At 48.1% G+C, this 22,971-nt stretch overlaps 2 protein-coding genes across 5 annotated transcripts; both read right to left on the reverse strand.

Annotated features, from left to right (window-relative positions):
* Positions 1-1,491: 1,491 nt before the first annotated feature.
* LOC107317594 (vitamin D3 hydroxylase-associated protein) lies at positions 1,492-10,991 on the reverse strand. The gene is made up of 15 exons (XM_015870474.3): positions 10,657-10,991; positions 9,646-9,759; positions 9,173-9,316; positions 8,806-8,939; positions 8,270-8,476; positions 7,891-7,931; positions 7,460-7,584; positions 6,961-7,086; positions 6,317-6,414; positions 5,563-5,662; positions 5,208-5,251; positions 4,606-4,645; positions 2,896-3,004; positions 1,995-2,140; positions 1,492-1,821 (listed from the first exon to the last, which is right to left on the reverse strand). Exons 1-15 carry the CDS (start codon positions 10,864-10,866, stop codon positions 1,693-1,695), a joined length of 1,767 nt encoding a protein of 588 aa, XP_015725960.2. The 5' UTR covers positions 10,867-10,991; the 3' UTR covers positions 1,492-1,692.
* A 2,170-nt stretch (positions 10,992-13,161) lies between these two features.
* LOC107317596 (fatty-acid amide hydrolase 1-like) lies at positions 13,162-21,579 on the reverse strand. Of its 4 annotated transcripts, none has more exons than XR_014933043.1 (15): positions 21,374-21,579; positions 20,232-20,345; positions 19,819-19,962; positions 19,392-19,525; positions 18,529-18,735; positions 18,031-18,071; positions 17,381-17,505; positions 17,066-17,191; positions 16,247-16,344; positions 15,761-15,865; positions 15,437-15,477; positions 14,928-14,967; positions 14,039-14,147; positions 13,582-13,727; positions 13,162-13,489 (listed from the first exon to the last, which is right to left on the reverse strand). XR_014933043.1 is itself a non-coding variant. In XM_015870478.2 (15 exons), exons 1-15 carry the CDS (start codon positions 21,548-21,550, stop codon positions 13,361-13,363), a joined length of 1,731 nt encoding a protein of 576 aa, XP_015725964.2. In that variant the 5' UTR covers positions 21,551-21,579; the 3' UTR covers positions 13,162-13,360. The 4 variants fall into 4 exon arrangements, 3 of the variants coding, with proteins under 3 accessions (XP_015725964.2, XP_085368460.1, XP_032301967.2); XM_015870478.2 differs by having other exon boundaries at positions 15,766-15,865; XM_085512334.1 differs by lacking the exon at positions 19,392-19,525 and having other exon boundaries at positions 15,766-15,865.
* Between the last annotated feature and the right edge of the window lie 1,392 nt (positions 21,580-22,971).

Below are 22,971 nucleotides of genomic sequence, written 5' to 3' on the forward strand. Positions count from 1 at the left end.
ATAAATGACACGCTTCCTATCATGCTTGGTGGTGGTGATGTAGAAGAGACAAGTTCTGAAATAATCACCCAATTGACTTTTTCTTTGCTGTCCTTTCAGTGGTTTCCTCTTTTTGCTGTTCTCCTGGTGCTGGAGATAGAAATAAAAATGCTTACCTGGTTACATGTGGGGCTTTCAGATGTTGAGCAATGCAGGGAGAATAAGAGGAAGTACACTGAAGTGGGTCATAGGACAGAGCCAAAAAAGAAATGGAAGAATCCCTACTGCCTTGGTACTCATCTGATCCCTGAGGCAGACAGCACTGTTATTGCTTCCCCTATTTCTGCAGACCTCCTTTACTATGCCTCACACAGAAAAAGACAGCAGACTAACACAGGCAGTCTGCTCCTGTTCCCATCAAGGCTGCATCATCTCTGCTTGAAGAAGCACTAGAAGCAATAATAACATACTGTCATCAACCTCCACCCAACACCTGCAGCTCTCAAGCAGGCTGCTTTTCATTAGAACCTTTAGATAAACAACCCTGCCTTCAATTTGGTTATTTATTTCTTTCTTTTTAAAAAGTCAGATCAGCTTAGAATCCATTTTGATCAAAAAGACAAAGAATTAACCCTGAGAACTGTATCCCATATTCAAGATTTTTGGATCCATACATTCTGCTGCGCTTTTCCAAAATGAAATATGTTGACTGTGTTGTCCTGAAACAGCTTTAAAGGCATTTCAGAAGCTGCTGAGGTCATGGTGAAATGGGCTGGTCTCTTCTAGAACTGTTCCGTTTGACTCAAGAGGGCTGAATAAATATTTTCTGGGAACTCTCCAGTTAGTGACTCATTTCAGCCTGGAATATCTATTGGAATCATCGCACTTTCATCAAAACACATGCTTTAATTCCAGTCAATATCCACCAGCAGTTGCAGAATAACATCAGCCAACAGGCACATAATGAAACAGCCTGTCAGAAACTTCCCATTACCATAAATGGGTTGTATGGATCCTGCTCACAACTCCTCCAGCTATACAGCCCCTGTCAGCCAACGTGATGCAGAGATTTATTAGTTCTTCAGTCCACAGCATTCCTATGTCCTCCATCATGCCATCATACACAGGTCTGACCCTACTGAACGAATGATTTCAGACACTTCAGCAGTGTGATGGAGAATGATGAGGTTGTGCCCAGGTGCTTTCAGTTACTTCCTCACTTGAGCATTGGCCCTCATGTCTCTGATATCTCCTGCCATGTTCTGTTACACCAGGCAGTCCTACCTATGTCAGGTACTGTAAGAGAACAGTGAGCTTCAGCCTTATATTATACACCAAATATTGTTTCACGATGGTTTTCAGACACCTCTGGTGCAACATGAACTCTCTTGCCTTTCTTTTAGTTTTCTCATAGAACCAAGGAGTGGCTTGGATTGGAAGGGACCTCAAAGATCATCCAATTCCAACTCCCTGCTATGGGCAGGGTTGCCAGGCACTAGATCAAGCACTAGATCAGGTTTTATTTCAGTTTAATGAAGGAGGAAGTTTGGACAGAGAATAGATTTGCCAACCGCTTTCAAACAGCATTTACCGCCATCTTATTGAAATGGCATTTGGAGTCTGCAGATTGCTACCTGCATTACACACTAGAAGGTGACTGGAGTGATGAGTGGGGTATTAAAGGTCAACATAAGGAAGGCAGATCCTGGGAAATCACGCATTTCTCCTGATGCCATGGGACAGGTTCTCCACCTCCTTCATGAACCGAAGGCACAGCTCCTCCTGCCATGGCAAAGCCACACATTGCACAGCTACAGGCAGCCCCACGGCTCCTTCCACAGCCTGAAAAAATGAAGTTTGACATTGAGTTAGAGCCCACAGTGGGTAATGACAGTACAGAAAGTCAAAGATAAATATACAAGGAGACAGATGTCATCACGAGATGGAGAAAAGACAATATGCCAGGGGTGCCACTGTGCTAGTCATGGCCTTCTGCTCAGACTTTCTGTGCTCACCTCTTTCAGTCTCTTATCCCAAGGGTCCCCGTAGTACCCTTGGTAATGCTTCAGTTCTTCTTCATCAGCTCTTGTGACAGTGCTGACCGGCACCACTCCAGCAGGGAAGTTTAAGACATTGTATAAGTTGGTATAGGAGGTCGCAGCTGGAAAAGATCACACAGTGCATGAAAACTGGCAAAATGTAAGTGTGCCAGGCCAGCAAAGACTTTCAGATCATTCAGTTTGAAGGAATTTTGGACTGGAGTTGCTGGATCTAAAGAGACCATGGGATTTTCGGTGGGGAAGTTTGAAGGCCACATGGCGGATATTAGCTCTGCTTTGAGAGAGACAGGTATGAGTATTTGATCTGATGTAGAAGAAGTCTGAACGTGTCTTTTACACATCAGGGTAAAATCTTGGTATCCAGGTCTGTAATATCATTTAGGGCATTTTAGATTGCAGAGGGCTGATGTTGGAGGAATGGAAGACTCTGGGTGTTTCAAATTGCTTCTTTCTGTAAGTGAAAGACAATTTTTCATGTCTGCTCCTTGCAAAGTCTCAGGAAACATAAGATGGGCACATTCACAAGAGCTTTTCTTGAGCTATGGACTGCCACCACTCTAGCAGCAATCCTCACAAGCACTTTCTGAAGGTCAGATGACACAGGGGAAGCTCAACCAATTACTACTGGGACTGATGTATCACTAACCCTCCCTATAATAATCCAAACATCTGCACCTCAGATGAAGTGGGAGTGTGAGGAGACACACTGGAGACACTCCCTGTGCTAACTTCCTCAGAGAGAAGAGCAGGCACTACACACAGTCTGAGGAACGTACAAGAGACCAAAACATCTTGCTGCTGCTCTACCCACAAAAAATACCATGGATGCCTCCAGAGATGTCTCAATGGAGATTACCAAATAGCTTCCCAGCGTAGCCATGGTTAAAGGCTGGACCAAGTACGGGGCAAAGAATCACATCCAGTTTTTGCTTCCTCCATTTAGCAATAAATTCAGTGCGGTAAACCTAGAGGGAAAGACAGAGTAGATGACAACCTATGCCTATAGGGCAGCAGAGGCAGATTGATGTCTACAGTATGGAAAATGGGGGGAAAAAGCAGGCTTAGATAAAAGTGAAAAATGAATAAAATCTGAGCTGTGCTTTGAAAGAGCCATCGGGCTTTGTTTTTCCATTCCCAGGCCCATCCTGCCTAGACATAGGCACTGATGCCAGGTTTCAAAGCTGACAGCTTTGCATGTTAACCCACTGCTTATGCACAGTTTTGTCTTTGCATTTGCCTGAGTGGAGATCAACAGTAATTCAAAGAAAAGTCCATTTCCCAAAGCTTTGCTATTTTGGTAGAAGAACCTACAGTCTACTGATCATCAGGCAATGAATGAATCCATCCCCAAAGTGCTGCTCCACTTTCTCTTAGTAAATCAATATGGATGGACCATACAGCTACTTGAGCAGCCTCAGTGGTACTGGGGGACATGGGCACAGTGGGGCTGGGTTGGGATTGGACTAGATGACCTTAGAGGTATTTTCCAACCTCAATTATTCTATTTTTCATCTGTTTTCAAATTCCATATGGAGACTGAGATCCTTCTGCTGAAAGTCTGACAAAAGAGAGGGTTTCCAGGAAACACAGTGCAAGTAGTCTCATGTTTTCCTGAGAGGAAAGCTGATAGAGCTAGCCAAAGATTTTGGATCAACGCTTGTTTGTAATAAATGAAGACCATGAATAATGCTTTGCTGAAGAAAAAAGAAATCCAAAATATCTTTGAGGTTACCAAATCTTTTTAGAGTGTTTTTTGGTCTTTTTTTTTGTTTTGGCAGGAAATAGGTTGGGAGTAGGGGAAGAATGATCTGTTTTCAGTCAATCAGACCTGCTGCAGTGAGCACACACTTCCATCTCATGACTGACACTGACAGAGGCTGAATGGTGGAGGTTGGGGGCATGTTTGTTCTCAGGGATGATTGTAAGTGTGTCCCAAGGAACACAAATCCTTGTGAGGAGACACAAAAATAGCTCTACTCCTTCATCCCTGCAAAACACCAGCTAAAAGGGGATACAGCTGCTGACTATAAATAGAGTGGGGATGAGTGGAAAATACCAGAGAGGAGAGGTGTTATTTAAACTCAGGAGTGGAATAAAATGAAAACAAACTGCAAGTGAATGAACAACAAAGGTAATACGAAGGCTTCCAAACATCAGATCAGAGAGGAGAAGAGATGGCCAATAAAAATAAGTGCAAATGCAAAACCCAGCTTGTTTTGAAAAGGAACCTGATTGGTTTGTGAGCAGCAATGGGCTCAGTTGTCCATGACAATACTTCCTGTCCCACATTGCTGAACCAAAATGAGTTCATACGAAATACATCTGAGCCAGAGTTTGCAACCACAGATTGTTACTCTGTCCTAGTTTGGGCTGGGTAAAGTAAGTAATAGAGACCTCCACATTAACATCAATTGTCTTGAGCTCTTATCACTTTTTGCAAAGACTGCCTTTCAATGAAAAGCCCAGCTGCTTTATTTCAGGTGACCCAACACCAGGCCCATCACAGAACTGAAACCAATGATAGGAACCCCTCACTGTATTTAGTAAGGAAGATAAATCATCCTACCGCCACAGCTGCGTGCTGATCCCAAAGGTTTTTGGCAGACCTGAAAGAGTAAAAAAAGATTAATCAGAATTGGGACTGTGGCAACAGAAAACAGTGATAATAATAAAAGTGCTAATAGCCCATTGTTAGGGAAACTGCCTGACCACTCTGAAAACAAGTCATAGCATCACTTAGATGATTCCACAGGGTTCACATGTACTTGTACATACATCAAAAGAGCCTACTGCCATGACTCCATTTATTCTGGCACCTAGACAAAAATCACAGCAGTCTTTTAAATTCGGCTGTTCTCAGTTAGTTTGTTTTTGTCTCTCAGAGGGGTCTGTACTTCACATCATACTGCATCCAATGTGCTGCCTTGGCACATTGCCTACTGTGTACCAGAATGCACCTGACAATGAGGAAAGCTGCCTTTATCTGTGTGAGCTGAGATATACTAGCCCTGCCACAATGAGTAACTTAAGGCCCTTAATCTCTAGAACCTAGCCTTAGATCACAATATGCTGAGCCACGGTGGCTTTCCACAGCAAGCTGGCATCTACTTGCATGAACACAGTGGACACATTCATGTGAATCCTTTCCTCTACTTTAGTGCCACTTACCCCACTCCACAGAGAGCACTGAGATCCCGAGCAATTCGTGGGTACTTTGGGAGGGAAGAGGAAAATAGAATTATAGAATCATTAAGGTTGGAAAAGACAGTTAACATCACCTAGTCCAACTGTCAGCCCATCACCGCCATGCACACTAAGCCATGTCACTCATTGCAATACCTATTCTTTTCTTGAAAGCCATCACCTCTCATTCTCTCTGTTACCTGGGAGAAGAGGCTGATCATTTCACTACAACCTGCTTTCAGAGCACTGCAGAGAGCAATAACGTCACCCCTGGGCTTCTTCTTCTTTAGACTGAACAATCCCAGTTTCCCTCAGCCACTTCCACTGTCTCCATACTTACAATGGGCTTCAAAATGATAGCCAGGATCCTCTTCACAAAAGCAGGAAGCCTGTAAGTATTGAACTGGGACTTCAGATTGGGATCCACGATGTCTCCTTTGCTAGAAGGACAGTGAACAAAGGGGTACTCAGGACAAGGAACATGTGCCAGAGGGCACAATCCTATTTGGAGGTGGCCAACCATACCCCAGAGTCAAGTCCAGAGCTGGTTTCAGCTTGACTGCCCCAAGCTGAGTCTGCTTTGCCCATGATGACGATCAGCAAGCAATCTGTCTTTATCTTGACCCATGATCTTTCTTATCCTATTTTCCCTCTCATAAGGAGGGGCAGTGAGCAATCAGCTAGGTGGGTGTTGGGCTGCACACCAGGGCTGACCCTCTGCAGCTCTGAGGGAAGTTACACAGCCTGTGGTGCTCCCCATGGACGAATCACGTGCAAAAAAAAACCATTCACCACAGCACTGCTGACACAGGACATGCTGTTACCCTACAGGGTTACCCATGCATGTGACCTACAGTTGTGAGCTAGTTACTGTCCATGATGAATTCACCCTTCCAGAAATCACTCCTCTGCTGCCCTCCCTTTAGAAGCATAAAGTCCCTAAGGTTGGAAAAGACCTCTAAAATCATCTAGTCCACCTACCACCACGTTCATAAAAGCATGCATCCACAGGAACGAAAGCACATTGGATGCATCCACTGGCCACACCGTGTCAAGTTGCAGGGTTTGCACTGAAAGTAATGAGTTTTACTCACCAAGAGTCCACCAGGTGAGCAGCACCGTCAGAGAAAATCCCTCTGGTAAACAGCTCATCTACCATGTAGTTGATCTTAGGTGGCTCAAAGGGGATGATCTGCAGGAAAACCATTCTTGTTCAAGAGGCAAGAAAGACAAATGATTGACAAAGCCCTGCATAGACCTCCCTCCGTGTTCAGAGAGACCTGGGCTGGTACCATCTGCCCTTCATCCTTTCCAGATTCCAAGGCACTAGCGCACAATGACATGACTTTGCATAGGCTCCTTAGAGAAGCATTAGAGGCCAGGTATTCAAAACACCAAATATTCTTAATTTATACTTATCATTGGAACAGCACTCATAAAGATAATACTACTAGTAGAACCACATCATAATTTAGGCTAGAAGTGATCACTGGGAGCTCAACTGTTCCAAACCTGTGCTCCACCTGAAAATCTATAAACTGGATTGAGCAGATGCAGGATTCAGTAGATGCAGAATCATGGAAGCTGCTGCAAGTTTGATGTTTATGGAGATGCAAAACGTGATGGAAAAAACATTGCCCCATGCTATGCTTTATAAAAGAGAGATGTGAAATGACTTGTCCAGACTCAGTAAGGAGCAGGATGACAGCTCCCAGTAACCACAGGCATGAAAACTTACTGTATGCCCTGCTTCCTGGAGGAGCTTTCTGGTCTGCTGGACAGCCCGTTTCATGCTGGGTGAGGGCTGGAAGTAGCCATCTTCTTCATAATATCCAATCCGAAGTGGCTTTGAACTGGTGTAAACCTGTGAAAAGAACCACTGCTTGGACACATGTACCGGATCAGACCATCCCTAGGATTTAGGAAGGCAGTCTCCCAGGCTGGAGGTATAACAGGGAGTTTGGGCTGGTGGAAAGAGCCATATATCAGGAGTAATTGTTTGTATAGCAGGGACAATCAAAAGATCCTAAGACCTCAGCCAGAAAGCAGAACCAGAGAGATAATAGTAAAGTGCAAGGATTTTTTAGGTAAATGGCTTTTAAATCAGGCTCTTTTTAAATATGCGAGGGATGAATTTCTCTGATCAGGAAAAATGAACTCCTTTAGGAAGCCAACAAGATCTCTCTTCAGTGGTAGGCAAATAGAGGCATGGGATGCTCAATGCTTCTGAGCCTCACCTCCTCATTGAAGGGGATGGGGGGCACGGTGGGATCCAGCCGGAACATCTCCTCGCAGAGCAGTGCCTTCATGCAGAGGGCCAGGCTGTCCACATCCCTTGCCATTGGACCCAGCATACCTATCACTGCAAGCACAAAAATCCCATTATTTCAGGCAGCTGGGCCTGATGCTCCCTTATAGTAGCTGGTAGTGACCCAGAGGAGAGGAAGAAGAGGAATGGGGAATGAATGTGCAAGAAATGAGCAAGGAAGCCCACCAGGGACAGTCCCAAAGTCTCAGAGCAGAGGCAGGATGTCATCTACCGAGGTGGACCTTCTGGGCCAGCCTTCTGCAGGCATTAAGTCCCACTCAAGAGGAACAAGGACTGCAGCCATGCTACCAACAGCAGAGAAGGTTTGGCAGTAGTAATATATTGTCTGGATGAACTTACCTGAGCTCATTCCTGTGATAGGAGAAATCACACCCAATTTGCTAGAAACAGAATGGGAGGAGCAGATTAAATATCTAAGGTATTAGGTTCTAAGGTATGTCTCCATGCTTTGTTGCAGACTTCCCATTTGCCCCAATGACCACCTAGGAGAACCAAAGGCCCTGCAGATGCTCCCCCCCTTCTAGATTAGGAAGACTCCCAGGAGCATTAAGTTGTTAGAGATGTTTTTTATCATATCCTTTCCCTGGTGCATATGCAATTCCTCATCTGGGAATAACCAATCTCTGGTAAATAGAAATTTATTGTGTAATTTGGTGCACTGCAGGGAAAACTTTTCAGCCTCTACATTAGCTGGAAGGGGACAGTTGTTGGGGCATACCTGATCCTGAAGCCTGTGGGTTTGAGCCCACATAGCCCACAGAAGCTGGATGGCAGGCGGATGCTGCCAGCTACATCTGAGCCAATGCCCAGAAGGGAGCCTCCCCCTGCAATCAGAGCTCCCTCCCCTCCTGAGGAGCCCCCGGAGGTCTTCTGGTGGTTGAGGGGGTTCAGAGTCTGGCCAAAAATGAGATTGCTGCAGTCATAGCTGTGGAGAAGAACAGCAGGTGAGTGAGGTACTTCTGCCTCCACAAATCATAAAGACAAAATACAGAGCATCTGTGCAGGGATTAGTGCAGAATTAATGCCAGAATCACTGTGAAGCAGATACGTTGCTTAGTTTAGGAAAAAAGAGACATCAGAAAGAAATACTGCTAGATTGAAATGGGGAAAAATAGATTGAAATGAGGAGGCAATGAATTCAGCGTGTATGATTCGTTTGGAAGAGGGTGGGAGCTTGTGCATGTGGGCCTGCTTTCTTTCAGCTCACAAGTCTTGCATGACATAGTGTTTTGATGAAGGTGAACACGAGATTACTTTATCATTGTCTGTGGGATGTTGGTTTTCACGAAGGGGATTGCCCCCTGGCTCTTCAGAACCTGGACAATGACACTGTCTTCTTCCTTCACTTGGCCCAGAAACTTCACCAGCCCACCAGAGGAGATATGGCCCTTGGGAATAGGAAGCAAAGCTCTCTAGGTACCAGTAAAGATGCTGTTCAGAGCTGTAACAACTACAGAAATAACATATATGGTCCAAAGCATCCTTGTCTGAGGGCACCCTTGGCTAGTTGTGATAAGATAAAAAGGATAAAGTTGGATTTCATATACAGGGGTAGAGACATCCTGGACACCCTTGTCTGTTTCCAGCCCAAGGCCAAGGGGAGGGGGTATTAGGAATGTACCTTGCAGTCAATGTGGTCCTTGATGCTGACAGGAATGCCATAGAGCAGCCCCTTCTCCTTCTGCTTCTTCAGTTTCTGGAGCTGATCCTCACAGCCATGGATGAAGTCTATTACACAGTTCACCTCCCGATTCACCTCCAGAGCCTTTCCAGAGAGGTTGGATAGAGTAGTAAGACAAATGAATAGAAGGAAGGAAAGAAACAGCACTTTGGGTTTTCAAGCTGAGAATTCAGTCTCCTCAAACCTTTTTCTTCAGCACTCATTATTCAGACTTCACTTATGAATTTTACATATTTATTTTAGGGATGATTTTCTGCCCTGGATCTCTGGATTCAGCCATAAGCCACCCTTCATCCATCACAGCACTGACAAATTGTGATCCCTTGCATTGCCACTCCCTCACAAAATAGGCTGGTTGCAAGCCTCACCAGAGGGGCCCTGTAGCATCTCTCCACGTTGGAGACAACACTCACTTTGCCCATGTAGGAGTAGAGAACGCTCTCTGGGGACAGGGATCCCTCCTTCAGCTTCTCCGCCAGCTCCACCATGGTCAGTGAGAGGATGTGTGCAGTCTGGGTGTCTGGGTTCTGCAAAGGGGAAGAAATTTGGTGCAGGAGGAGGAAGACGACAGCAAAGGCTGGTGTTGAGGTTGTGAATTGAATTGCCTGGCAATGACCCTGAACTGATGTCACAGTTGAGGCCAGTTTCCATGACAAGGATCTGTTATACGGCACTTGAACCAGCTAAAGTTTTACAAAAATGTATCATTAACTTGGAGGAAAAAAAAAGGTGCATAAATTGTTTGCGGCCCCCCACTGCTCCTTTCCAAGCAACTGGTGCTCATTTTAGGTTCAAGACCAATCCTGAATCCAAGTACTGAACCTTCTGAAACCTACATACTCCTTGATCTAGGAGCATGCAGGAAGAAATGGCTTTTGGTCACTGATGTTTAGATATTAGAGGGACCTGTACACTGAGGACAAGCTGGTGGATATTGGAAGTTATTGCCCCAGGCTGCCCAGGGAGGTGGTGGAGTCACAAACCCTGGATTTTCAAGAAGGGAGTAAATGTTCACTGAGTGACAAGGTCTCGTCACAGATGTGGGCTGATGGTTGGACAAAATGTTCATCTTGATCTTTCCAATCTTAATGATTCTATGATTATGTTGGGATGGCAGAGGTGGGGAGGACAGGAGCAGAAAGCCCTGGCAGGATGGACAGATGAGTGGTGACATGGTTCATACTCCATGACTCACACTCAGGATTCCCACAGTGTAATCTGTCTTACAAAATATCTCTTTTAGGCTGCATTTTCAGCTTGAGATTCTTGGTAACAATAGAGGCGATGACCCTTAAAAAATGTTGGTAATGATCCAAAACATGCATATTTCTGCCTTTGCCCTAACAATCCATCAGGAATTCCCTGTTTCTTCAGTCACCCAAAATACATTCCCACCCTTCCACACACGCTTTCCCCCAAATTACCTCTTGTTTAAACCTGCGAGCTGCCTTTTCCATTCGCTCCAGAGCCAGGTCCCGTGCTCTTCTTGCTTCTTCCATCTTCTGCTGGATCCTCCTATGACCCAGCCGTTTCAGCAGCACAATGGCTGCAGCTGAACCACAAAACAAGGCTGAGAGAATGCGAGGGTCAGCCCACAAGGGATCTAGGATCTGCCACAGTCGCTCCTGGGTCATGATTTTTCTCCTGGCCTGGCGTAGTTACAGACACTTGGGTCTCCCACGCTCTCCTAAGGAGAGTTGATGTATGCAGACTATTCAGTTGCCTTCTGGGCAAGATCAGCTCTGAGGCAAAGTTGCGTTAACAAAGTCCAGGAATGGACTTTTTAGACTGTGGACTTTGAAAGGGTCTGCCTGCCCAAGGAACACCATGGATTGGGCTGCAAGCTGTGTGCTCAGATCACACGGGGTCTGGAGGAGATTTCCCCAAAGGTTGTGGCCCTCCAAGCCACTACTTGCTGCTAGAAATAGCTGGTTAACAGAGCCAAGTGTCTGAAAAAGACAGGCCTGGGTTATGCCCACACCTAATAATTAATTAGCAGTTAAGTCCATTAACTAGAAGCACCCAACTGTCATCTCTCTTCCCCTAGCAACAGCATGCACAGCCTTTAGCACTGTGCGGGACAGCCTTGTTTACCGTGGGGAAGTTGCATTTATTGGAGAGGAGGGAGTTCAGGATAACAAAAGACTCGCAGTGAAGATTAAGCACAAGCAGGAAATGAGTCTGGAAAGGCAGACTGGAAGGACCTGTCTGAAGCTGCCTCCAAGGAGTATGACTGTTCTGTCATTCTCAATCCAAGCCTCCTTAAAAAGTGTTTTGGCAGTCCATATCAGGGAAATCTCCTCTGGTGGCTTCAGCATCCCATCTAGTCCCAGTAGGGTAGCAGAGCTTGTAAGGAGACTGGGTATTGGGAAGTCATCACTCTCTGATGGAGAGGTCTTCCTTGGGGGCTGAAAGCCAGTGCTTGTGTTGCTGTTGTATTACCTTGCTTGTTACACACACATCCTATAGGATTATTACTGTGGCAGCAGGAAGGGAACTACAGGGAAGAAGCACTGAGAAACTGATTGCTAACTGGAAAGGAGGTCCTTCTTGTCCATCCACGATGGAGAGCAAAAACCAGCCAACTCAGTGTGCACATCTTGAACCTCTTCTCACTGCCCGTGGGGAGGTGAACCTCATCCCAGCTTTAATTTCAGGGCCAGTGTTCATTCTGCCCACTCTCTGTCTGCTCTGGGCTGGGAGCTGGCCAGTTTTGGCCACCTGAGGTCCCCAAAACCACACAGTAACCCCGGCTTGTTGGATGCCTTTGCTCCGGGCTCCCGGAACAGCACTTACTGGTTCAGGTCCACTGTCATCTCCACCCACAGGACTCCTGCACCCCGCCTACCTCCTTGCTAATGAGAAACTGGTTAATGAAACTGGTTAAACTAACAAGGCAACACAGCTTCTGGCTGGGCAGTGAGCTGCACCCTGCCAGCTCAGACCAACACGTGGGCATTTCTCCTCCTGGGACCATCTCCTCCCAGCTTGAACTTTGAAGTGTAAACAGAAAATCACAGACCAACATTTTCCATGTAGGAAATGATTGCCTGCAAGTGGTGAAAAAAACAGTCCAAGCTTCTCTGGAGCTGCTCGTTACATAGCATTCAGTCCTGGGATGCCTGGGAAGTTCCCCTCCCTTCCTCTTTTACTCCTTTTTTAAAGCCCTCTGATAAAGAATCAGAGCTCTGTGGCTGCTATCTGACAGACTGGGCTAAACCCTCTGCCCAGCTCCTGAAGAAAACCTATCATTTCTATGACTCTGGTTTAAACAATAATAATGCCTTTAAAACCAAAACACCCATAATCTGCTCCTGTCAAAGCTTTGTTTTGATCTATCTGCGAGCAGTTGCATCAGGAAAACATATTGTGGAATTCCTGACACCCACAGATTCCTTTTGGGAGCAGACACCGCTGCCAGTCACAGTGTGGGTGCCTGCCAGCAGCTTTGAGACCTGGCTGAAAACCTGGCCTGGCTCCCTCTGCAAATGGGAGGCACGAACGTGCAGCAGAGCAGGGCTCTGACACTGGCATGCTGCTGTGTTTGTGGAAGACAGTGAGCTGCAGCTGCTTATACCTCTGATCTGGAGAAAGCAGGTGTACCTAAGGGATGTGGGGGTTGCTAATCATTCTTTCCCCTTTATGATCAACCAAGCCAGTGGGGTGAAAGCAGCCCTACCATATGGGAAGTGGTCCAGCTCTCTCCCTGCTTATCGGGTTTAGTTTTGACCTTTGATTGCTGGTGCACAACTGGGAAAACATTCTTTCTCCCTCAATAATGCAACTTCTGTAGGGCCGACAACTGAAGGCACAAACCCTTCCTATGGCACTGAAAGGAGGAAACTGAACGTCTTAGATAACACATCCAAAAAAAAAAAACCAAACCAAAAAACACCAAACCTCCCCACAAAAACACACTTGAAACAGACTTGCCACTAGCAAAAATCACTTTACTGGGACAGTTGGTGTAAACACTTGACCTCATCTCACTTTTCCAGTCACCTTAAGGCTGGCAGCCACCCAATCCAACAGTGCATCATCATGAACAGGAATGCCAGTCCTGCAGGCAGGTGGGGCATGAGGGCAGCCTGCACCACTCTTTGCTCAAATCCTGCTCTGGGTGAGGACTCAGACAATCATGTTTTTCTTCGTGACAAGCGTCTCCACCTCCTTCATGAACCGGAGGCACAGCTCCTCCTGCCATGGCAATGCCACACACTGCACGGCCACCGGCATCCCCTCAGCACTGCTAAAAGCCTATGGCAAAAAGAGAAGGGAGAGGGTAGGGGATATGGCAGAGATGGGATGGGGACACCTGTACCGCCCCAAGAGGACCTGGCACAACTCACCTTTGCCAGGGTCTGGTCCCACCAGTCCTGGAAATAGCCCCGGTAGTTCTTCAGCTCCTCCTCATCCTCATCTGTTACCAGTGTGACAGGGACAACGCCAACCGGGAAGTCCAAGGAGTTGTAGAGCATGGTGTAGCTGACTGCCACTGGGAGAGAAAGGGAGCTCACAGCAACAGGAAAAGCTTTCACTCCCTCTGTATGTGACCTCAGCATATAAGAATGTCCAACACCACTTCCACCTAACAGGCGTTAGTGCTGGGAACTCAGTGGCTGCAGGATGGAAGCCTGCCCCTTGGCTCCTGCACACACTGGGGTGGTTGTCCAGAAGCCCAGCTGCCCAAGAGCTGAGCTCTTCCCACTGCTACCCAGTGCCTTGGAAAGCATGGGGAGGAGGAAGACTGCTTTCCATTTACACTGTCAGGGAGGCTATGGCTTGGGGTCAACCAAACAGTCCTACCTGAGAGCTTTGCTGGGTAGCCGATAAGGAGAGCCGGGCCCAGCATAGGACAAAGCATCACATCCAGATTCAGCTTTTTCCACTGGGCGATGAACTGGTGGCAAGACTCCTGAGGGGCAAACACACCAGTGGTCAGTGGGGTGGATGTGCTGTCCCATGGTTGAGGCTCTCCCTCACTATGGCTGGCTCCATCCACTATGGGGTGAACTGTATCAGGCCTGATCCCAAAATCCAGTGACACTCTGAGAGCCATGGCAGCTCTTCTCTACTGAAAATCAAGGCCCAGTATAGCCAGATGGCATAAGCTACTGATGGCAATGGGTTGGTAACAAAGAGAGACATAAAAGTAATAAGAGATGATGCAATTGCTGCCAGCAACATGTGATGAAATATCATTGCATCACACATCAAGAAAGTCTACATGCAAAAGCTTTGAAGACGGATAATGTCATGCAGATTGTCATCAAAGCTTTAACTTCATCGAGTCCAAGGGACTGGCTCATTGCTAGTTCAGGAGTTTCTTAAGGGTATTGATGCTGGTTATGGGGACATCATTCACTCTTCTGAAGGAAGGTGGCTGAATTGGGGTGAAATGCTAAACAGATTCTATGATTTGTGAAATGAAATCAAATCCTTTACCAAAGGAGAATCTGTGCCAGAATGAGATTAAAATGGTTCACAGAGTTATTTTGGGGGGGATGTCACTGCTCATTTAAATGAGTTACACATCTGTCTTCCTGGTGAAAATCAACTTATCTATGCTGTGTTTCAACCCATAACAGCGTTCAATATGAAACTTAAATTATGGCCAGCTCAAGTTACTGCAAATGACCGTATGCATTTTGATACACCTTGTGAAGGCTGAAAGGTTGGGATACCCATGCTTTACCTCAATTTCATGATGAAGACTCCAGAGTTCTTCCACTGTGCTGAAAAAGGAAGCAAAACCAATGCAAGTTAGTGAAAGGTACTGCACAGAGCAGCTTTGTGCACAGAGAAAAGCATCAAATAGCAGATGGGCACTGGTTAGATCTGCTTCTGGAGCTGCAGCCAAAGGAGGACTTTGGCAAAGCTCTAGCATTCCCCTGATTGCATGACAGATGCATTAACCAGTACCAAAGCAGCCAGCATATTTCACTCCTGCAAACTTGATCCAGTTCATAAGCAAGAGGCTGCAAGTACCCGCCCTTATTTCCATCCTCAGTTTTAAAAGAGTTGGCAAAACTCTGCAGTGCAAGTTATGACATTGAAATAAACTGTTCTCAGTTTGCTCCCTCCCTTGTATTTCCTGCCTTGTATTTTCTCAGATGCATGCAGCTGGGGAAGCATCCCTAACATAGAAAACAATGCTGCCCTCCAGAAGAGAAACCCAAACCCCCATGTTTGGCATTTACTCACTTTGCTCTCATACTTCTTATGACATTTGACAATCGAGGCACCTGACAAAGAGAAAGTAATAAAGAAAATAGCTTACATTAATCCCAGCTCTGTTCCCTCAGACGTCTCCATCACAAATGCAAGCCAATGACTTAGTGCTCAGGTAGGACTTGTGGCTTTTCCCCAAAATGGGGAGATGGGGACAGAAACAGCATCACTCCAGTTTGGAGGAGATGTGTCTAAGCACAGCCAGGAGGCAAAGCCTGGAGATTTCCCTCTAGTAAAGTCCTACTGCAACAGGAGACACCTATTGCTTGGCTTCATCTAAGCTAGGAAGTAGTGCACCTTACAAAGGGTTTGGTAATCCAGGACAGCAGAGTTTTTATCCAGTTTGGTGTCTTCGCCAACCACAATAATACCCCCAAGCTGCCTTTCTCCAGCTCCCCTTCACTGAAAGAGAAGAAGAGTGTTTAACTGAACAGTATTAGGAAGCAATTACAGCAGATCAACTTGCACAGGACCAGCTCCTCTAAAAAGCAAATCTAAGTGATAAGAAGGTTCTCTTTTTTCCTCTGTGCCCCCCCATTTCCCATGGGTTTTATTGGCTCTACACCCAGTTTCCTTTGATCTGCCAAGGCTGGTAGCAGTCTTAAACAGAGCCAAAGTTCACCTTAATCTCTTGACTATAAGCTGCCCAGTCAATCCCTCTGCAGATCAGCCACCACCCATACCCAGCAGGTCTGCTACCTAAGACCAGATGCTGGCCAGACCCCCAGGGAGGACTTCCATAGACAGGCACCAACCACACAAGGGATTCTGGGTTATACTTACAAATTCTTGAGAAAGGTGGCACCTCCATCTGCAAACATTCCCCTCAAGCATAAGTTATAAACTGAATAGTCCACGTTTGTAAGTTCAAAGGGCACCAGCTGGAAGGACAATGGATGAGGCATCAGTGGCACAGGCACAACCAAGCTGCATGGGAGAAGCCATCAAGGGCTAGCACAGGCCCAAGTCGGGCTCCTTCTGACATCCTTCCAGGAAGGGCTCAACCATTTGATGTCCAACCACCCTCGGGCACAAAGAACCCTCCAGAACCAGCAGCAAAGGACAGAGAGCACAAGGACCGCTTGGCTACAGATGAGCTGCCATCTGCATCTTCCCCTTTATTTCCTCCATGGGTCCTGGTTTCCAGATACAAAACCAGTATGTGGCTTTCCAAGCATGCAACATGCAGTACACCCATGGTACTGCTTGCCAGATGACATCAGACAGAAGAGGTGAAATGGGTTTATTTATGAATGTACATAGAATCCTACAATTGTTAAGGTTGGGATAGACCACCATCTAGTCCAACCATCTACCTACCACCAATACGACCCACTAACCATGTCCCTAAGTACAACATCCACTCTTTCCTTAAACACCTCTGGGGCAGTGACTCCACCACTTCCCCTGGCAGCCTTTTCCAATGCACCATCACACTTTCTGAGATGAAATTCTTCCTAATATCCAACCTGAAATGTTGCGGGAAGTTGAATGGACTGAAGGCCCCTTCCCCAACAAATGTGCTTTATGGTCACTCCTGGGTCCTGAAGCCAAAAGGAAGCACAGCTGAAGCATAACTGTTGGGTTCATGCAACACCCTACCGTGTGGCCAGCCTCCTCCAAGAGCTGCTTCGTCTCCCGAACAGCACGTCTCATTGCAGGACTTGGCATGGTGAAGAAATCTGTTTCATAATAGCCTATGCGGAGGGGCTGTGTGCTGGAATACACCTGTAGAACAAGGAAGAGCTCTGGCTAAAAGACTGTCAGAAACAAACAGCACACACACGATGCAGGGCAGGGCACTTATCTCACCATCATACCAAACCACATTACATCGTAGGTTGGCACACCACTGGCACTTTGCCTAAGAAAGAACAGCTTTTCTCACAGCCCTGCATCCCCTGCCAGGTCCCTTACCTCTTCATTGAAGGGAAGGGGAGGAACAGTGCTGTCCAAACTGAACATGTCCTCACACAGCAGTGCTCGCATGCACAGTGCCAGGCTCTCCACATCTTTTGCCATTGGCCCCACAGCTGCAGTCACTAGGGGAAACCAGGAGAGAGCAATTATGGCAGAGGGTCTTTCAAGGGACACGTCCTCCTCTTAGCATCATTCTGACTTAGATTAGTGTTAGCAGCAGTTCCTTTTATAAACAGGACTGGGGGTGCCTATAGGTCCCTTCCCATCAACAACCCCATGGCTACAGATCCAGAGTTGTTATCCAACAATCTCTCTCCATTGCACAGCTTACAGAGTAAAACAAAATCTTCATGGATCACAACTAAGGGCATCCTTCCAATCACTAACCCCACCTCCCACAAAGCTGTGGCAGACATCACAGCAAGCTGGAGGGTTAGAGATTGTATCCCGGTTTGTGCAACAAACAACACACGCATATTCCAGCATGCTTCTTTAGAGCTGGGTATGCAGGTGGCTCTATGAAAGAGTCCCTGGAAAGGAAGCAGCTTTTCTCTTTGAATACATTGGAGAAACTAACCCTTGATAGCTCAGAGTCCTTCCAAACCCTGCTTTTCTCCCCTCCCTGCAAGGCAGCTGCCAGTTCCTACCTGACTTCTGCCCAGAGATACCAGAAATGACTCCTTTTTTGCTGCAAAGAGAAACAAAAGACAGCCACTGAATTTTCAGAGAAAGGAACACAGCGCCCGCCCTTCCTTTGCAGATGCTGAGGTTGGCTAAAGGGGAAACCCAAGAAACACCCAACATAGGCCAGAACGGTTGATATCTGACCCACCAGCAACAGTTATACACTCCTAGTGTGCAGGTGTAGAATCTTCCACTGTCTCTGTAGTGAGGGAACTGATGCTTCCCTCCCCAAGAAAACGTATGGGCAGGAGAGAGAAGTGAGCCCTTCCTGGTTCCTTCCATATTTCCTCTTGCCTACAGAAGCAGGAGCATCCCAGCACAACAAAGCAGGTGGTGGTGGGTGTCACCCTGAGTGATTACAGCTTGTAGTTGGCAATGCTGCCCGCAGTGGGGGGTTTGGATGATCTTTAGGGTCCCTTCCAACCCATAGCATTGTATGACTCTATGATTACTTGTAGTACCTGAGTCTGTTCCCGGTGGGTTTGAGCGCACAGATCCCACAGAAGGCAGCAGGGAAACGCAGGCTCCCTCCTACGTCAGTGCCAAAGCCCAGGATGGACCCACCTCCTCCTATGAGTGCCCCTTCTCCACCGGAGGAGCCTCCAGGAGTTCTGGTGTAGAGCAGAGGGTTGCACGTCTGACCGAAGATTAAGTTACTGCAATCGTAGCTAGAGAGACAAAGAGCATGTACATGAGGGCAGCACAGACAGCTGCTGATACAGAACCTGGTCGCTCCTTCCCTCCCCTTGCAGGCAGGATGTGACAAGCTGTCCCCAGAAACGCATTACCAGAGGTGACTTGGCAGGGCAGAGGGACATGTGCAGGACAGTACACCTGACCTCACCCCATATCAATAACATTGTGAGAGGTCTTGGCAGACACAACAGCAGGTTCGGGGGCAGGATAATTTAAGGTTAACTAGGTAATGAGCCTCTTCTTCCATAAATGTGTTTGCACTGGCCCTGCTGAGCCTGCTGCTGAGGGGTTAATTAGATTAAAAGAAAAAAGTGATTTCAAAACACCCAGCATAGGAAAGAAGGGCAGCCTTTTTTCTCCTCTTCTCTTGCCCTCCTGTGTCTTCATTTCATGTGAAACTAGAATGAATTTTCATTCCAAGTGGCTTTAAAATGTAGTGACACCAAGGATCTCGTGCTTGGTCTGGTGGTTGGCAACCCTGCCCACAGCAGTGGGGTTGGAACTAGATGATCTTTGAGTTCCCTTCTAACCCAACCCAAACCATGCTGTGATGGGGTCATTATTAAAAAAGAAGTGAGAAGTGAGAAAAGGACTTGATAGAAACCCAGCCCCAGGGCTGCTCATATACCTGATGAGGGACTGGGGAACATTGGTTTTCACAAATGGAATTGCCCCTTGTCTCTTGAGCACCTGCACCAGCACGCTGTCCTCTGCCACAGGCTTATCGATGTTTTTCACAAACCCCAACATGGAGTCATGGCCCTGGGAGCAGAGTACAACCAGGTTTCCAAATGCAGGATTGCACTTTCCCCCACGCCCTGTATTTTTATCTAAATCTAAAAACATGTGTACACACCATCCAGAACGCACACATCGTGCGGTGTATTGCTAACAAAATCCAACCAGCCTTCTCCATTGGCTTGTGTGGGAGATGGGCAGCAAATCCTATCATCCACCACAGCAGGGGAATTCTGCATCAGCTCTGACATGAGACTGAGGTTAAACCTCTCCCCGCTACCCAGTCTCAAACCTCGATCACATCACATTTGTGGTACCTGGCAGTTGATGGAGTCCTTGATGCTGACAGGCACCCCATAGAGCAAACCCTTCTTCTCCCCAGGCTTTGTGTGCTGGAGCTGGGTCTCGCTTTCCTCCATGTACTCCGTGATGCAGTTTGTTTCTCTAGCGATCTGGAGGGCCTTGGGAAAAGAGACAAAGCCCACACGTGAGACACAGCCTGCGGTGTTAGACAACCACTTTCCATTCTAAAAAGCACACTTGCCTCTTCCTGCTTCCCCACCTCCCCATCTGGCATCATGAAGCCCTTTTTGTTCCTCGCCAAGAAGCTTTCATGCCAAGCCCCAACACCCACCCTTGGGAAGGTGTGGGCTACACAGGTGCTGTGCCTGCCTCTCCTCATTGCTCCAAACCATGCCCAGGGCCATGACACCAGGCTCCTTGTCCTCACCTTGCCTAGGTAGGCATAGAAGACGTGCTCTGGAGGGAGGGAACCATCCTGGATTTTCTTGGAGAGCTCCGGCAAAGACAGCGAGAGGATGGAGACCATGTTCACCGAGGGATGCTATAGGAAAGGTTGGACACAGTTAGAGTTAGCAGATGGGATCCTCCTCTTCCCCTGGCCTTCAATGTGTCCCATCCTAAAACTACATGCTGTTCAGTGGTCAGATGTAATATTTGCTCCTGGTAATGGAATGAAACCCACAGGGTCAGCTGAAACCCACAACTTCTGCAGACCTGTCTGAGCCAGTCTGGCTGGGTCTTCTGCTGTGTTCAGTCAAGTCTCAGCTGGGCCCTGGGGCAGATGCTCTGTGACATGTGTTTAGCTGAACTACGGCAGGGGGAAACTGGCCACATCCTTAGATATTGCTCTAGCAAAGAATGAAAGCAGCATGGTACCAGGGCTGCTGGCGTCACCAAGGGAGCACACAAACCGGCTGAATGCAGGGAGTTCACCTGGGGCCAGCAGAAATCTCCCTACCAGGGATAAGCACCAGGCTCATCCCTCATGCTGGGCTCTGAACCACAAGCTGGGCGGCTGGATGCAACCGCAGGGCACGGCACGGAGCCGGCTTTGTGGCGAGCAGCCACTACAGCCTGCCAGCCGTCCTTGGGTCACGCCGTAGCGCTGTACTTTAACCTCTGCTAGAAAATACGGCCTCTCCCATTTCCTACGGCTCTTTAACGAGCAGTGGGCTGAGCGTAAAACCATGGCGGATGAGGCCAAGAGGCAGAAATAGCGCTTTCAAACGTGGCGCTGGGATTTTCCTCCTCTTGCTGCTGCGAGCTGCTTTTTGCTGTCTCCTGCACTCATACCCCACCGTACGGGCAGCCCTTCCCTCCCGTCCCACCACGCTCATCAGCGGGGCTCCAGCCGCATCACCGCAGGGTGCGGGCACACAGCATTTCAAAGAATAACTGCAGATAAGGACCCAGCATGGTCATAATCAGGCACCTGCCCACAAACCGCAGGCACTGCTGCATGTGAGCCTGAAGGAAGGAAGCCCCGTGCTCCCCCTGTCCTCAACACACGTGGGGTCAGGGGAACTCATCCACCCGAACCCTGCTTGGAACGCAGCTTCCTGCACCCACCTGCTGCCGAAAGGAGCGCGCAGCTTTATCCATCTGCTCCAAGCCTCTCTCCTGCCTCTCCCGAGCCTCCTTCACCTTCCTCCACAGCCCCCTCCAGCGCCGCCATCGCAGGAGCAGCAGGAGCAGCCCGGCCGAGCCGCACAGCACGGCAGGCACCGAACGCACGGCCGCCCGCATGCCGCTCCCCGCCCCGCCGGCTCCGGGCTGCCCGAGGAGATGGGGAGGAGGGAGGAAAACCCGGGGAGGACCGCCTGGCAGGGCGGGCGGAACGAGGTTAACCGCTTCGGTGCTTGGGTGCAGAGTTAGTAAGCGGGGAGCGGTCCGGATAGAGCCCTGCTGTTCTCCTGCTGATAAGGTGTGCTGCTTTTGCTTTGTGCTGGGGAGGATGTGTGTCTAACCGCCTCGCTGCGACTTATCAGCTGTCTGGCTGTAACCTTAGCTGAGCACACCGGGGGTGGGGAATCGATACAAGAAAAAGAGGGGGGTGGAAAAACAGCGAACGTGCCAGCCATCTGCTTTAGGGCAGGCACAGCATGGTGCGGTGCTGTGCTTTGCTCGTTGCAGCAGCCTCCAGCAGAAAGCAGTCTCTCACTGAGGCCCTATGCTTGGGTTCGAGGGGAGCCCCAACACCTCTACCTCCTCACTGGCCTTCCTTGGGTCTGCCTTTAAAACAAAACAAAACAACCCCTCACTGTTTGCAGAAGTTCATACCCAAATATTTCAGTTTGGAAAACCTGCTGGGAAGGGTTTGGATTATCTTTTCCCTCCCACTGCCTCCCAGCAGCTCTGGCAGATGCAGTGCTGAGCTACAGAATGCCATGGGGGGTTCCACATCCCCAGCCCCGGCTTCATGCTGTTGTGGTTCAGGCCACCTGCTTTCCCTCAGCCTTCCGGCTGTCAGGGCTGCCCTGGCACAGCTGCCCTGGGCTGAAATACAGCTCCATGCACAGAGAGTCCTGGCACCGGCTTTGCTGACGGCAATATCCAGCCTTGGGAATATTCAGCTCTCTTAACTCATTGCTTACAGCTTCTTGCTCTCTGTCTGAGGACAAGCAGCTCCTTGTTTATCTGGGTCAAGCATATTACATGCAAGAATAGCCTTTGTTTCCTAGACCCTGTGGTTTTTTTCCCCTCATTCTTTTCCTTTTCTCCTCTCCACCCTTTCAGATGATGGGCTCAGATGATCACACAGCAGTGTGAGCTCCCCAGGGCACTGCGCTCCCATGCAGACCAAGGGCAGTAGGGTGGCAAGGTTCTGCTTTTATATTAATGCACATTAACAAAGCTCAAACTTTGGGATGATGGGTATTAGGATGGATCCTGCCCCTGTATCTCCCACATTGCCTTGGGGGTCACCACGCCCCAGCACTGCCATAGAGCTGTGTTTACCGTGGGAGGGTCAGAAATATACAGCACACACTGTTGGTAGGACTGGTTGGTCTGACAGCAGCTGACAGCAGACCCCAAGGGCACGGTAAGCACACAGGAATGTTTTCCAGCGCCATCTCCTGGCGCCTGGAGATGTCTGGCTTCTCAAGTTATAGTGACAAATAGCTGTGTGCATGTGTAAATAGATGTTTCTTGGGTGAGGCAATGCA

This window comes from Coturnix japonica, chromosome 11 (genome assembly GCF_054131305.1).
Source record: "Coturnix japonica strain WE chromosome 11, WE-NBRP24, whole genome shotgun sequence".
In the NCBI taxonomy this organism is placed as follows: Eukaryota; Metazoa; Chordata; class Aves; order Galliformes; family Phasianidae; genus Coturnix; species Coturnix japonica.